Here is a 17,276-nt window from a genome sequence, read left to right on the forward strand (position 1 = left end):
ACCAGGACATGAAGGTAATAAACCGAAACACACCTAGGTAATAAAGCAAAGGTGATTTTTATTCGAGGAACAAATATTAAGGGTTACATTGAACAAGGCAACACCAACATAGAAAAGAGGTGTAAGTCTAGAATGGGAAAGTGTAACGTGTAAATTTTGCAGGTATATTAATGCAGGTCCATATGTAGCATTGGACACATTATCGTAGCATTCCTTGTTCAGGCTACTGAAACTGTAATACTTCCATGGTGGTGTATATTGCAACCTGCATGACCTGTTCAGCATTCTACATAGGTAAAACTACCCGTAAATTGAAAAACAGAATAGCTGAACATGTTAGAGATATTAAAAATAAGAAAAACAGTAATGCCTTGTACACACACAGTGTGGTATGTACAGATTTCAAGAAGTTTATATTTTTTATCATTGCTAGGGTGATAGCAAATGAAAGAGATGGTGATGATAAAAACAAACTTGAATTTAAAGAGACAATGTGGCAGTTAAGGTTGGATGCTATGACACCCTCAGGTATCCATGACTCTTGCTCACTGACTAGCATCCTAAAATTGAGGGCCATGAATATTTAATATGTACAATAAGGAAAATATGGAGTATAGTACAAGCAACTTTGGAATTCATTAGTTAAATCTAGTACAACTACATACATGAGATTTAGAATGTATTTTTTTTTTGTAAAATGAAATTTAACATTTTAACAACAACTTGAATTATTTTTATATAGGATGTTTTATTTGCAAACTATGGGATGTTAATTTTTAATGTTTATAAAAAATTTTTATAACAGTGGATTTTCATTTTACCTTGTATAGAATAGAAACCTTTATCCTTATTGGGTGCGGTATACATGTGATTTAGGTAATTAGTTATTAAATGACTTTTGTAGTTGAACTGTGTACTTTGATGAAGCCTAGCAAATCCTGTGGGTGAAAGTGCTTAGTATTTTCAACAAAATAAACTATTCCGGTTTACATTCTGTAGTGGCGTTATTTTGGTTTTTCATTGTAAGGAATCCAGCTTACACTGCTTTGCAAAAGTATGTACAAAGGACCAAGCAGCAGCTTCTACATTCTTCTAGAATCCAACCCTTTCTAAAAATCCATAGATGAAGCCAAGGCCTTGGTACAGTGGGCCTTAACCCTGCCTGGAATAATTTTGTTATGGTGAGCAAAACAAAAAGTAATAACCTTAGACAACTATTTGGAAATAGTCTGCTTTTACACAGGTTGTCCCTTCTTACCTCCACAAAAAAATGAAAAATTGATCTGAAGATCTGAAATATTGAGTTCTGTCAAGATAGTACCAGATTCGTCTGTGGACATCCAAGGTATGGAGTATCCTTTCTCCCTCGTTTTTAGGTTCAGGAAAGAAAACGGGGAGATTGATAGTTTATTACCACTTTAGGCATACAAGGAGGATTAGTTCTCAAAGAAACCCTGTCCCTAAAGACAATGAGAAAAGGCTGACTAACCATAAGAGCTTGCAACTCAGATATCCTTCTTGCAAAGATCAGAGCAATCAGTACAATGGTTTTCCATGTTAAGAACCTCAAGTCAGCCAGATGAGCTGGTTCAAACGAATAAGTGTTAGCTTGTCTAACTCAAAATTAAGATCCCATTGAGGGGCCACTGGTTTTCCAGCAGGCCTTTTACGTAAAATCCCTTTCAAGAGCATTTTGACATGAAACTGCATTGAAATAGCAGGATCCATGGGTAGACATGGTGAAATTGCTGATAAATATACATGATGGAGGGATAAGAAAGGTCATAGGATAGTAACTCACATGAATATTGTAGAACCAAAGAACTAGCCTTGAATGGGTGCCGATTAGGTTGACACCAACTAGAAAACCGTTTCCATTTGCTTATATATAATTTTTTAGTATCAGGCTTTCTTGCCTCCATTACTATCTGCTGCATGTCCTCAGTAAACAGGTGCCTAAAAGGAATTGAGTCTATCATCCAGGCAGTCAACCGAATGTGACTGATGTCAGGGTGCATCAAACACCGCAGTCTGTGAGGAAGCTTCATGTAAATGCCCCTGGTCATTTCCAAAAGAAGGGAAAACAACCTCGATTGCCTGGGCCAGAAGGAGGGCACCACAATGATCAAGCATAGAGGAACATTCCTGTCAAAGGAAAAAAAAAGAAAAGGCATACGTCTTCCTGGCCTTCTTGCAAGGAGTCCTGGAACTGAATCTTACCAGTTGACTCTTCAGAGAGGAGGAAAAGAGATCTGGCTAAGGAATTCTCCAAAGATGGATAAAATCTTGGACGACCCCCGATCTAGTTTTCATTCATGAAGGTCTGCCCTGATCCTACTCAGCCTGTCAGCCATACAATTTTGTTCTGACGAATGCAGGATGCCTGTACAGTGAGACTGTACTGTGAAGCTATACTCCAAGTTAATATAGCTAGTCTGCAAAAGAGGTACTGCCTGGTTCCCCCTTGCTTCTTGATATACCGTATGACCATGGTATTGTTTGTAACCAGTAGAAGAGGTTGAGTGGACTAAAGAGTTAACTCCCTTGATTAAGGCACGCACCTCACTGATAATAATGACTTTGCATCTGTCCTTGGTGGCTCACACCCCTTGCACTTTTATCTTTCCTGAAATTGCTCCCTAAGCAAACTCTGAGGCATCTCTGATGATGGACTGCTTTGGAACAGGTAGGGAGAAGGGGTGACCTTAAGTTAAGGTATCTGTTGTCTCCATCAAAATATTTCTCTTCTGAAAACTCCAGCACTGGGATTTGAAATGATAAAGGGTGTTGATCCTGGGACCACAGAGATTTCAAATACCACTGTATCTTTCTCACGTGGGGTCTTGTCAGGGGTATCATGAAAATCGTACGTGCCATGAGACCCAAAATCCTGAGGTATTACCTCACAGTGACCAAAGTCTGAGTGGAAAACCTTATAAGTAAATCTAGATAAAGATCTACTTTTTCCTGCTGAAGAAACACTCTTTGAACGGAGGTGTGTAGCTGACATTGCAAGAATACAATCCTGTGTGAAGGAGTCAGGAAAGACTTTTTGTTCTCTTGGAATCCCAGCTTATATGAGAGATGCCTCACTTAACAAAGAGATTCCTGGCACTTTGAAAAAAAGACTTGGCAAAGATAAGTACATGGATAATATGGAAAAATGTGGATACCCTGTAGTCTGCAATGAGCTATAAAGTACAGTTGTGTAAAATCTTACCATAACAGTAGATGTCCTTTCCTTCACTGTTGCAGTATTCCTTGCGTCTAGGATTACTTGCTTTGGGTAGCCTGACATCCTGCCAGTATACAAAAGCCTACTGTTGCTTTATGGTACGCCGTACATCATACATATGCTCCTAACATAGCATAGGGCATAGAGGTGATGTCTGGATGTACCATCCTCAGAACTACTAGCCCTAGTACGAACACCAGTCTAAGGAAAACCAAGAGGTAACCAGTACATCCAGGAGGGAAAAGAACCAGGGGAGGAGGGAGGGAGTGAATACTGCAACACTGAAGGAAAGGACATCTACTGTTAAGGTAAGATTTTACACAACTATACTATGTTTTTGCATTCACTAGTTGCAGTATTTCATATGCCTGGGAGAGTGTCAAAGCTGAAGTAGAAACTTAGGAAGAGGAAGGACCAGCAGAGCCCTCTAAAAAGTCATGAAAGATGGCCCTAGCAAACCAGCTCTAGCTCTGTCGATTCCATCCAACTTCTAGTGCTTGGTAAAAGTATGCACAGAAGTCCAGGTAGCTGCTTCAAGAACAAAGTTAGTATCCAACCACTTGAAAAAAACACTAGAAGCCACAGCTCTAATAGAATGAGCCTTTACAGAAGGAAGGCTCTTACCATGAAAAGTACAACAAAAAGAAAAACCTTTGAGATCCAAGAAGAAATAGTTTGCTTGGATACAGCTAAACTGGACCTAGGATGAAAAGAAAAACAAGTGATCAGATTTTCTAATAGGCTTAGTCTTATCCAAATAAAATCAGAGTTGTCTATACACATCCAAAGTATGCAGCACCCTCTCACTGGCAGATTGTGGAGGCAGAAAAAAAAAAGAGGCAAATTAATAGATGGATTAATTGACAACTCATTAACCACCTTGGGCATAAAAGAAGGATTAGTACGCAAGGACACCCTGTCCTTATGAAACACCAAAAAAGAGGACAAGCCATAAGGGTTTGAAGTGCAGAAACCCGTCTGGTAGAAGTAAGGGCCAACAAAAGAACAGTCTTCCAAGAGCAATGTTGCACGGGAGTTGAAGCAGCAAGCTGAAAAGGAGCTTCAGTCACCTTCTCCAAAACAAAATTAAGATCCCAGGGAGGAGGAACAGGTTTTCTGGGAGGCCTAATATGAAGGACGCCTTTAAGGAATTGTTTAGTGTCAAATCTAGAAGCTAAAGGAGGAGATAAAGGTAGAAAAACAGAGACAGCTGATAAGTTGGCCTTAACAGAAGAATAGGCCAAACCAGCACTGAGCAATTCACACAAATATGAAAGAACCGAAGGAACATCCATAGTAAGTGGATTCAGGTTACGAGAGAGACATCAAATAGAAATCCTCTTCCATATGGATAAGTAGGATTTCCTAGTACTGGGTTTCCTGGCCTCCTGCAGGACCCAAAGCATGTCCGCAGAAAAAAAATGTGCCAGTGTGGAATCAAAATCTAACTCCCACAGTGTAAGATGAAGAGTGGACAGGTGAGATGGAGAAGAGATCCCTTGTCTTGTGTGAGTAGGTCCACCCTGTGATTTAACTTGTGATGATTTCCCTTGGCTAAATGCAGAAGGAAACAATGCTGTTTCGGCCAAAAGGGAGTCACCAACAAGATTCTGGGAGTGTAATGTCGAATTCTGAACAGGACTTTTGGAATGAGAGGGGGGGATGCTTAAGAAACATTCTCTTCCAAGAAAAAGAGAAGGCATCCTCCTTCCACATCAGAGGACCTGGGACTCTGGCACAAACTAGAGAAAGTTGTCTGTTCAGAGGTGAGGCAAACAGATCTGATTGGGGAGTACCCCACTGATGGACACAATATCCAGAAACACATCCCTGTGAAACATCCATTTATGGGATTGATTTAAGGACCTGCTCAGAGTGTCTGCCATAAAGTTTTGACCAGAAAGAATGTAAACTGCCTGAAGAATCACTTTAGACTGGAAAGCAAGATACCACATCAGAAGTGCCAACTGCCACAGAAGGTAAGCTCTTCTTCCCCCCATTTGTTTATATACCACATCACTGTGGTATTGTATGTGAATACCTTGAGAGGTCCTGGGGATACAGAGAGGATGAAAAACCTGAAGAGCCAGCAGAAGGGCTCTCATCTCTTTGACATTAATGTGTTCCTCCTGTTGAGGAGGTGACCACACCACCTGCACCTTTAGGGAGCCAGAAGCTGCTCCCCATACCACGTCTGAAGTAACTTGTGAACAGTTTCTAAGAGTGAAGAAGGTGATGAAAGGGGAGCCCTGGGTTTAAAGACAACTGTTGGCTCCACCACTGAAGTTTCTTCTTGAGACACAGTAGAAGAAGAACTACAAAATTTAGAGGATGTACGTGTTGAAGCCAAACTGACTTCAGGAACCACTGAAAAAACTTTCTCATATGGAGTTTGGCCAGAGAGAGCATAGGAATGGTGGATGCCATAAAACTCAGAGCTCTAAGACTCATTGGTTGAAATCGAGGCCAGAGGAAGAAGAGTTTGAAAGAAGAAAAAGAGAGTTAAGGCCTTGGGAGGAGGCAAGGATGCCAGCATAGGCACTGCCTGAATCCTATGACCCAGAAAGACATGATCCTGAGAAGGAGTGTCAGAAGTCTTTTTGAAGTTTATTGTAAGCCTCAGTCTCTGAATAAGGGAAATGGCAAAAGAAGGTTCTTCAACAGGATCTCTGGAGCAGAGGCCTGAATCAGCAGGTCATCCAAGTAAAGAACCACTTGGATCCCCTGAAGCCTGCAAAAAGCAATCATAGGAGCGACGCATTTGGTGAATACTCCGGGGGCAGTAGAAAGGCCAAAGGGCAAAGCAGAGAACTGAAAATGCAAGAAGTAACAGAGAAATGAAAAAATTTCCTGAAAAGGGGAGGGATTGGAATATGGAGATAAGCTTCCTTGAGATCCAGAGATACCATACAAGCCTGAGGAAGCAAAACAGGGAAGAGAGCCTGAAGGGACAGCATTCAAAAAGTGGGCATCGTCAGAAAAGTATTGAGAAGAGAGAAGTCTAGAATAAGTCTCCAAGTACCCTCTTTTCTGGGTACTAGAAACATAGTGGAGTAAAACCCACTCCTCTTCTGGGACGCAGGCACCTCTTGAACAGTACCCTGAGTCAAAAGGTCTTGAAGAACCTCTGGGAAAAAGGGAAGTTGTTCTTGAAAAGGCTGAGGGATGCCCACAAAAGGAGGTGGGATTTCTACAACATGAAATACCCCTGGCAAATAATGGACAGACCCCGTGAATCCTGAGTAATCTGAAGCCAAGCAGGAAGACAGAGAAAGGTGAAGAGAAAGAGAAATGTGGCTTGGAAGAATGGATAGCCAAACAGCACCTGGTTTGTCTGGAAAGGAAGACTTCTGAGTTCCTGAAGTCTGAGTAGCCTTAGCAGAAGGAGCCCGCTTGCTACTCCTTTTGCCCTTAGGTGGAGGATGAGATTGCCTGTAAACAAAAGACAGGTTTATTTGGGGTAGTTTCTCTGAAATTTAGGAAAAGGGGAGACAAACACGTCTGAGTTCTTGTAAGGCCTTCCCTTTATTCCAAAGGGACTTAAACAAACAAGCAGCAGCTTCCCCAAACAAATGTTTATTATCAAGAGGGGGCATCCATCAACCTATCCTTGACATCATCAGGCAAGGGTTGAAGTTGAAGCCAAGAATATCTCCTCATTACTGGGGAAAAAAGAAGCAGCCCTAGAAGAGGCATCTACTGCATCATAACTACACCTGATGGAATGACAAACCACCTATGAGGAAGTCCCTAACAGGGAACGAGCAGAAGTTTCACCCATAGAGTCTGGCAGATCAGAAATAACTTGACAAGCCTGAGAAAGGAGAGCCAACACATACCTGGATATACGGCTCTAATAATTAATATCCCTAAAAGCCAAGGTAGCTGAAGGGTAAACCTTCTTACCTAGCCTTTCCATGGTTCAGCTGTTTTTATCAGAAGGCAGTAATTTGGGCGAAGGAAGCAATTAAGAGGGCTTGTCAGAGGCTACAAACACCACTGAGGGGTCAGCAGCAAGACACTTATACAAAAAGTTACAGTTCTCAGACACCGTATAAAACCCATCAGGCTTCTTGGGAGCAGGGGACGGAGAAACAAGAGCTTTAGAAGCATTTGAAAATGCATCCAACAAAGCAGCCAAAACAAGAGGAACAGCAGAAGGTTTCAGAGATTACATATGCAGTAACTCAGAGTACGTCATACAGATTTCACAGACCTAAGCACAATCCCATTTTAAAAACTCATCATCCTGGAGATTGCGCCCCCAAAATAAATTTCTTTGAAGGGAGTTATCAGGACTGTTGCATTCCTTTTCCTCAGCCCATAGTCCAAAGGAGAAGGAATTTGGGAAGAGTAAGCAAGGGATTCCTCACCAGAATCCAACTTCTTCTCAGAAAAATCCTATTCCCTGGATCTTTTAAGTGCAGTAGAGGACCAAGGGAGAGCTGGAACAGATACCCCCAATGAGGTTTCAATCCCATCAAAGTATTAAGCAAACCCTGAGTCAAAGTCTGCCATTCACTCTGTGGATTCCTAGGGGTAGGAGAAACATGCTTAGTTTTTTTTTCTTTTTGTTTTTAAGACATCTGCCCTGTAAAACTTAGAGGGTTCTGACCCAGGATGACATTCAGTTACAGTAGCAGGGACTTCTTCCCTAACTAAAATCTGTGAAACACACCCAGGCTCCTCGAAAATAATCAACCACAGTTTCCCCTGAATGTCTAAAACATACGTCTACAAAGCCTCATCAGAGATGCTGAAAACCGGATCCGTGCCGGCCTCCAATCCAGTTGCTACAGAGGAATCTGACAAAGCCAGATGAACCTCCGGGTTCTCATTTACCTCGGGAGAAACATCTGGTGGAGGCTGGACAGCGGAAGATTCTGGTCTTGGTTTCTTAGCCTTCATTTTCCTCTAACAGCTGACCCTCAGGGTGGGAAATTCCTTCCATAGTATCCTTAGTGAGAAGTTTAAGTCACTGAATCTCCAGATACAATGCAAGGGAAGAAAGCCTACTATGTAGAGTCTTCGGTATGAAAGCCTGATAGATAGAAAAGGTTGTATGGTTATAAGAGGTATCTAGGCAAAATAAACACTGTTCATGGCGGGTCTGTAAGAGGGATCTGTCTCCCATACTCGCATTTACCCTTCCTGGATTACATGAACCTCCAAAAGCAAACAAAAGTCAAGAAAAAATGAAACCCTAATGGGGCACTTATCTGCAATGGCTTGGAAACCAGCAAACAGGTAGGCATTCAGACCAACGATCGAGAGAAGTGTTTGGACTGGTGCCAAAGACACAGGTGTTCAGACCGATGATCGAGAAATGCGTTCAGACTGGTGATAAAGAAGTTTTGAGGATGCTACATCCAGACTTCACTTTTATGACCTATGCTACAAGGGCATAAGAGTGATGTACAGCGTACCTTAAAGTAACAGTAGGCTTTTGTATACTGGCCACACATCTGGCTATCCGAGGCAGGGAATCCCAGAAGTATGGAATACTGCAACCAGTGAATGGAAGGACAACTGGAGACAGACAGTGTGATCACTCTTTAGGCAGCGCATAATCGAAAGGGTAGGGCAGAGAACTGACAATGTGCTCCAGGCACAAAAAACCTTAAGAAATGTTTGAAGAATGGATTAATAAGGATGTGATAAGCAACTAAGTGTAGTGTTGCCAAGAAACTTGAAAGAGGAAGAAGAGCTGCCAGGTAGTGAAGTGACAACGTTTTTAATTAGGGCACTATTACAAACAGCTTTAGGAAAGGAAGATCAAGAACTGGACTCCAAGCATTTTTTCTTTGGCACTAGGCATATCCTTGAATAAAAACCTGTCCCCACCTCAGAAGGAAATGAATCTATCACTCCTTCAGGCAGCATATGATGAAGAACCGGTGGAAACAAGAGTCTTATTTGGAGGAAGAGAAATGACTCCCTGGAAATAAGGAAATTCCTCCCACTGCTATGTGTAACCTTAATGATTGTTTCAGACAAACAGGTTCTGAAAATCACTCTCTTGCCAAAGATAAAAATGCAGATTCAGACTTTCTGGAATTAAAAAAAGACAGCAAGGGTAGGAGGGGGTCACAAGGTCTCTTGAACAGCCATTCAGACTTGTTGGACTGTCATTGGTTTTGGGAGGCTTGAGACTTCTTTTTGAATCCCCCTACCATTTTTCCCTCCTTAAACATCTGTTTACCTGTATTTTGCTGAGGCTGTTTATTCCCTATTTTTTTTTTGCCAAAATTGGACAAGAAGATGGAAAATCCCTTGGAAATTTTTGAAAAGGAGGGATGAAAAATCTTAGATTCCCTGGATCAGCTTGCCCATTTCATCACACTTTTTGATCACCTCTGCAGCTGAGGTGTCAAACATTACAACTTTATCCAAGACAGAATATGAAATCTCATTTTAGCATCAAATGTGAGGTCCTCATAATGCAGCCATGCAAACCTTCTCAAAACAGTACCAGTGGCCATAGCCCTGGAAGGGGTATTAACAGTCATACACACACACTGTAAACAGTGAGTAGTGACTGGTGCAATACAAGAAACTAAGCTATATAAAACAGAGTTTTCCTCACAAGGAGACACTGCAGATAACACATTCATCATAGTTTCATGTTTTGTCAGAACAAACTAACATATGAGCAATGAGCTATAACTGGAGCTATTTTCAAGAGTCAGCACTCCAAAAGCAAAGTGGTAATGCTTCTGCTATACTGAGGACTAGTCAGGTCACACCATGAATACTGTGTACAGTTCTGGGGACATCAGGTTGCCAGATGGAATCCAGCAGAAAGCCACAAGACAGAAAACTGAAATGAAGGGAGAGGATATGACTAGAGATGAGAAGAGCTAGTTCTCACATGAGACCAGAAGACAGAGGGGACATGATATGGGTGCATAACATCCTGTTAAAGTGTGGCCCTGAATATGAAGAATGGGGGGGGCACAGGCAGCAGACATAGAAGCCATCTACTCCTTGAATGTGAGAAAGCACTTCATCATGGAGAGGGATCAGGACCCAAAGAAGAGTTTATTAGAATGGGTGCTAGAAGAATAATCCACAGAATTATCATGGCATAAAAAAGACAAAGAAAAAGGCAAGGGTGAAAACAGGAATGGAGGGGAGGTGGACTGCGGAGTCCTCTAAAAATTGCAGACTAGACAAGAACAATGTCTTTGTCTGCCATCAAGTAAACAATGTACACCAAAACCTAACAGAAGACCTGCTCTGAAGCACACTGCCATTGTTTGTAATCCTGAGTATTTGAATGGATGTCAGGATGAGAAACAAGAATACCTTAATCTTCCTAGCTTGGTCCTACAGTGAAACTGTCATTCTAGTTAGTAACCCTAGTGGTACCAAATTCAAAGCTATTCCACAACCGGAAGTGACTGTCCATCTGAGGTACTATACATGATACCAGTACCAGAAATGCAGTCTCAAAGTGAAGATGCCATAGAAAATGCCTCTGAAAGTAATGCAGGGCTCAAACTCCCACATGGTTACCAGAAGGTAGTACACAGGTACTGCCATTGTTACAAAGTGTTATAAAGTTGAGGATGTTAAGGAGACTGCATTTACACCTGCTGTTCACATAGTCAATAAGTAAAATAAACTGGTATCTGCCATGGATTTCAGCCCTACAAACCTTCCTGGATCTGATATGCAGGGTGCTAGGAAGGGAAACTTCCAATGTACTACAAAATGAACAGTTATCCAACAGTAGGATATGCAAATTCTACTGCTTATTTGCAGTCCTGATCACATAAATTTCTTGAAAGTGAAAACATAAAAATACTACCTAAAATTACTGCAGTTGATGTTAACAGCCTTCATTATAGAACTTCTTTGGTCATAAATATTCTGGTAAATGAAAACATAGTTGCTTTCAATATGGAATTAAGATTGATATTTTTTGGGAGGAATACTACTCTCCTTGCATTTCTAAGTGTCATGCTTTGTAAACAATGTGTGCTTATATAACATACAAGTAAAGGTATGTATATGCACAGGACTGTATACAAGTTCAGAATCTCAATGGGTTGAACTTCAAAGCACTGAAAGTAAAAGGACGAAAACTCATTAGATTAACAAATAATTATGTCAAATTACAATTAGAAGAAAACCTCACAAAGAGGAATGTACCTTAAAATACTTTTCCCCTCATAGGAGGGCCATGCTCCCTGATTCCAAGGTCACACAACTGCAGACAAAAGAAGAGACTAAGCATAGTTACTTATGTATGTAGCAAGGTGCACCAGGGCCGCTGGACCCCCTTTCGGTCACAAACTAGCTAGTGCAGTAACTTACAGATTAGCATGTCTACTGCATATGTGGCTCACTTTTTAATGTGTAGTCATCCAGGTTTAAAAAGAATAATGCTAAAGGCCTTTTCTTTTAGGAGCTTCACTCATGAAGTGCCAAATTTTGTTAAACGTTGTTTGCAGCCTATGAAAATTCTATTACACACATGTATATATGTATGTGTGTGTGTGTGTGTGTGTGTGTGTGTGTGTGTGTGTGTGTGTGTGTGTGTGTGTTTGGTGCTAGCGATTTCTTTCCCAGGGGAAGAAATCGCTGTTATAAATAGCTGTTTTGGCCATTTGCAGTTAAGTGCGTTTGGTCATTATGTGTTGCTGAAGAGGTGCTCAATGTAACGCCTCTTCGCAATTTTAATATAGACCCCTATAGATAGATAGATATAGATATATCTACACACACACACACACACACACACACACACACACACATATATACAGTTTTGGAGACACTGAGTACATATTCTAATGCTGGAATTAGAAACCCTCTACACAGGGCCTGCCTAATGTCATTAGTTAGTAAGTTCTTAACCTGACAGCAAGTGAAATGTAATGAGTATATTTTGCTTGTACACATATGAAAATATTGAGAAGCCAAGCATGCAGTCTGAACATCCTTCCAGTCATTTTATTTATCACCTGACTCAATACTGCCACCTTCTGGAACCAGAATATTCCACTTTCTGCTCATCATGTTAAAATGAAGAAGGTCCCGGACAGCAAGGTCTTAATTTTGCAAATATTAACCTTAATGCCCATTTGTATGGCACCTTGGCACATCTCTGTTAAACTGTCCCTTACATTAGAAGCTGTCCCTTACATTAGAAGAAACCATCACAAGTGAATGACCACATTCGCAAAAATTCATGTCATCAGCGTAAAAAAAGATGATTTAAAAGTCAAAGCCAATGCTGCAGAAAATATTTTATCTATCTATCTATCTATCTATCTATCTATCTATCTATCTATCTATCTATCTATCTATCTATCAAATTATCTGTCTAATCTTTCTGCCTAATCTATCTTTGTTTACTGGGAAAGTCCAACTGGGCAGTGCCCCTTTCCAGTGGAGGCTTGGGAGAAAAGCTCCATTTGTTTACACTGCATTACACTTAGTTACAATTAAATACAGAGTAGTTACATTTCTATTTACATTTATACACATGCAGTAGTTTTAACTGCGGTGGTGGTGCTGCAGTAGCATTGTTGCCTCACAGTAAGACGTTGTCCTGTTTGATTCTCAGCTAGAGCGTCTTCTGTGTGGAGACATGAGTGAATGGGCGTACCTTCGTTGGAGGTTGTGCATCAGGGCCGGCAACTTGGCACGTAAAACTCTACTGCCAATCATTAGCTGTGGCGACCCCTAACCGGGAAAAGCCGAAAGACACAACAATACATGCAGTAGTTATATATACAGCACTTACAGTTACGCCTTCTAAGATTTTACAGAGTTAAAAGTTACTATGGATTGTACAGGCAGCAGTTATGTATAAAAACTGTTTTGTCATTTCAGTGAGAGGTTGAGAATATTTTGTTTAAGGGGAGTATTTGGAGAGTTTTGTATGGTAAACACAAAGACTTAATCCAGTGATGATGTGCAGGACCAGGACTGGTTATGATGTTTAAGCAACGGTTTAAAATAACCAAGTTTGTTGGAGAGTTTTATTTCTGTGGGAATATTATTCCAGAGTTTAACAACGTATTGGGAGTAGAATGAGTCCTGCAACATTATTTGACTTATTTGTGGGTAGTAAGAATTTGTTACTAGAACGGAGGTCCCTTGCTGTATAGTAGGGCAGTAATATGTTTTGTAGTGCAGGGAATTCTTCTGGATGATGAATGAATCTGTGTGCTGTAGTCAGTTGTGAATAAGTTAGGTAGTTGTGCAGTTCAAGCCAGTTTAATTGCTTTAAGCTATGGCAATAGTGGGTCCTATGAGAGAGATGGGTGAAAATGTAGCTATTTTACTGTAGCAGGAGGAGAGTTTCTTTCTTTCTTTCTTTGAATATTACTTAAGTTTGCTGGGACAGGAGTGTCGTATAAGAGAGTTGGCAGTAAGATAGTTTTTTTCTTGCAGTATCTGTAAGGAATCCATTGATCCTATAAAAGAAGCTTAGTTTCTACTGTGTAGATTTAATGGTGTGCAGTACATGCTGGAAATATTTGAGATTGTCATGTCCAGAAGCTTACTGAGAGTTATAGTTTCAATGACTGCATTATCTGCACTTTATTGTGAAAGACCGCTTTTGATTTTGGCAATTTTTTGAGGTAAAAAAGCATTAACTTAGTTTTTTCTGGGGTTGAGTAGGAGGTTTGATTCTTTGAGCCAGGGTTCTACAGAGGAGAAAGATTTTTAGATAATGTCACACAGCTTATTTGAAATCTGGACTAAGAACAAAAGCATCCTAGGTATGATTAACAGCTTGTGAGCCTGTTGGGGCTGGCTTGCTGAGGATGGGCATGCCATGTGTGTGCGTGTGTGTGTGTGTGGTGTGGTGTGGTGTGGTGTGGTGTGTGTGTGTGTGTGTGTGTGTGTGTGTGTATACAGGGTTATAAGATGGCACAACCCCCTTGGAGGAGGAGTTGACAAAGCTCACACAGAGACCCTGGGGTGTGCATTTGGCCCACCAAGCTGCAAAAAAGGTTGACTTCATTTCAGCTGCAAGGAGGTGTTCACTCATTTGAGGAAACTGCAGTGTCCCAGCCATTATCTAGTTTACATGCCCCCCCCCCCCCGTAAGGGGAAGGGCTCATACATATCAGAAATGTACTCACTGCTAGAATAACTGTGAGGCCAACAACATCCTCTGGATGGCTCTTGCCAAAGCCGCAGATGTGGGGAGGCTGAAGGGGGTAGTTGCTCTGGGTACAAGCTATTAGGAGGTATAACTAGCATAATAGAAAATGTATGAACTGGTCCCTGTACGTCAGTGGTGTGATCACTTTTGTTGGACAGCTGAGTGCAATTGCCAGTTAGTCCATCCAGTACTGGTAATCATTTAAGTAGCCAAGATTGAGAATGCAGCTGTTTACACGATTTCAAAGACTGCTTGCAATGTATAAGTTAGGAACAATAACAATGAGTCAGTACAGCTCTTTGATACACTTTCTGAAAGGCAATTTAGACAGTGTTGGTAAGGTAGCAAAGAGTTTATTAATACAACAGGCTTTATTTAATAAATAGAGGACCTTTTTTGATTTTTACTTAATTGTAAAGACTTTTTTTTTTGTTTTGCTCTTTAGCTGTGGTTGAGAAGGGCCAATTGAGAGACTGCCCAGTGTACCAACTGACCCAACTACAGCTTTGTCTCAACTCAGTACTGAGGGTTCCTCAAACAAGGGAATGAATGGGCTCAGCTCTGACTGGGAGAGGCTTAATAATCAGCAGTCAGGGAGGTAAATAGAATAGAGACAAAAAGAATAGCTTATTTGCATGTGGATTCTCAGACATCAGAGCACCAAGGTAAGAGATGGCTAGTGACAGACCAAGGGCTGATCCCGCTATATTCCTACATTATAGGATAAGCACAGGATTAATGTTGTCACAAAGTCACTCCGAAGGCGATATTTTGCAAGTGTCTTGTAAACAAGGACACTGTTATATTAATTAGCCATACAGGGTAACCTCTGTTAGCAGCCTGGCATGACCCAAGAGTCAAATATGTTTGCTTGGACAACAGAAATTACATCAGTGAATTTTCCTTAATATACTGCTTGGAAACTTATTGCATTAGTAAAAGGAAAACAACTATATTACTGTGTCCCTTTCTAAAGCTGTTTTGATTGCTGAATAGCCCTATAGATTTGCCCTATGCCCTTTTCCAGTTACCAGAGTTTCTCTGTGTGGTAAATTTTCTGCTCATAACACACACACATGCACGCGCACACGCACGCGCACACGCACGCACGCCCACACACACGCACACACACACACACACACACACACACGCTCACACACATTTACAAAGTAGGACTTTAAACTGTTAGGCTTGCAATGAAGCTTCAACCAGATAAGCAGACAGAAAACTCTTCCACCTTGGATGAGACATACCATATACCCACATTTCCTCATCAGCTTCTGGTTCACAAAAATCTAATTCTCATGTGAGACATACACAATGTTCTGAGGAGACATCCTACCACTGAGAGGGTACTAACCCACCCATACATGCATGATATCACAAGAATTGGGGGGGGGTTCACGTGGTGTGCACTACTTAGAAACTTACCATACCCTGCAGGCAATAGACAGAGATAACACACTTCAAGCCACTCATGTTTAGCAGCACTATAAAGGGAAGCTGCAGACAGGTACATGCATATTATCTCTGAGGCTTTTCTTATTGTTACCTACAGGTTGGGTCACTTACGGTTTAATCCGGTGTAACTAAACATGCCAATCTGATCAGTGATGTGATTCCAAGTGCCTGGAGTGCCTCTGGCTAGCAGCTTTTCTTTTAGTTGAGCTCGCATCTCTAGTACTCGGTCAGCCATTGTTTTCACATTATCCTTCCTATGAAAGATAAAAAAAAAAAAAAAAAAAACATTGGTGGCTTTTCCTTGGCACAACCTTTAATGATACTACTTATAAATGCGTCCTCTTTGCCTCTTGGCACCACATATCACATTTCTCTCTCCCTCCAATTCATTACAGAAAGAGCTGGCAATTCCCATAATGAAAATCCATATTATACTAGAACCATGACCTTTTTCTAACTGATAAGGATAAGAACAAAACAAAATAAAAAATCCTTTAAAGACCATATTATAATTCGCTGGAATCATTTACAATAACAATTATAACTCACATTTTTTTTACCCAAGTTTAAAGAGAAGTGGGACCCACAGGCAGGGAAGAACACGCTTAAGACTAAGAGTTCAGGAAACCAAAAGCTCCAAGGCAATTTAAATGTGTGTTAAAGCCTGCCAGATAACTAGACTGCAACACCAACTGCATGTCCCCTACACCACACCATCCCATTCTGAATGATGCTGTCTTCATGTACCATCCTCGGTTTCATATTCAACCCAGTAGGGCTACAATACCCACCGTCACAGCTCATTTCAGATACTCACCCTGACAAAGTTTAACAGGACTAGTTTAATCAGTCAGTCTGCTGTTCCATTTAAATGTGCACACACACTTTTTTTTCATAATCAAGTACTTTAAAAATTTCTGAAACAACAGATACAACTCTCAGGAAGCCTGGCACATCCTAGTGGCAGGACAACCATATGCGTTTTCAGCAAATGCAAGCTATATACCATTTTTTTTAAAGATTTACAGGTAAATACTTGGCTAGCCAATTTCCCTTTTGGTACTTGAATTAACCTATCCCATTTGGTGTTAGACAGGTCTTGCCCATCACATGGACAATAATTATATATTATTCCTTTTGAGGATAACTGGGATTATAATATTAAGACCACAAACAGGATCACCTGAAGCAATACTACTCAAACGATTCGTGTGAGCGCTAGACACTCATATGCCACTATCCCATCTAGGTGACAACCTAAATCCTCATCACCATGTGCCAGACTCTTAATCAGATTACCTGAAGCAAGGACAACATTATGACATGGAGTGTGGCTTCCCAGTGCAAAGAGGTGGACAGAGGTTAGTGGTTACGAATGTATGATGGTAACAAGCAGGGAACAGCCAGAGGTTATGTAGTACTTGATAGCCAGGGCTCTGACTAAACATTGTT

At 41.0% G+C, this 17,276-nt stretch overlaps 1 protein-coding gene across 1 annotated transcript in view; it reads right to left on the bottom strand.

Moving 5' to 3' along the window:
* The window catches only part of GOT1 (glutamic-oxaloacetic transaminase 1), a gene marked incomplete in the record, with an annotated part of 256,257 nt that overhangs the window by 26,556 nt on the left and 212,425 nt on the right, over window positions 1-17,276 (bottom strand). Inside the window, 1 exon segment of the mRNA XM_044056832.1 lies at window positions 15,936-16,078. Coding sequence (XP_043912767.1) covers window positions 15,936-16,078 — 143 coding nt within the window.

This window comes from Protopterus annectens, chromosome 14.part0, assembly GCF_019279795.1.
Source record: "Protopterus annectens isolate FY-2018-M chromosome 14.part0, PAN1.0, whole genome shotgun sequence".
In the NCBI taxonomy this organism is placed as follows: Eukaryota; Metazoa; Chordata; order Ceratodontiformes; family Protopteridae; genus Protopterus; species Protopterus annectens.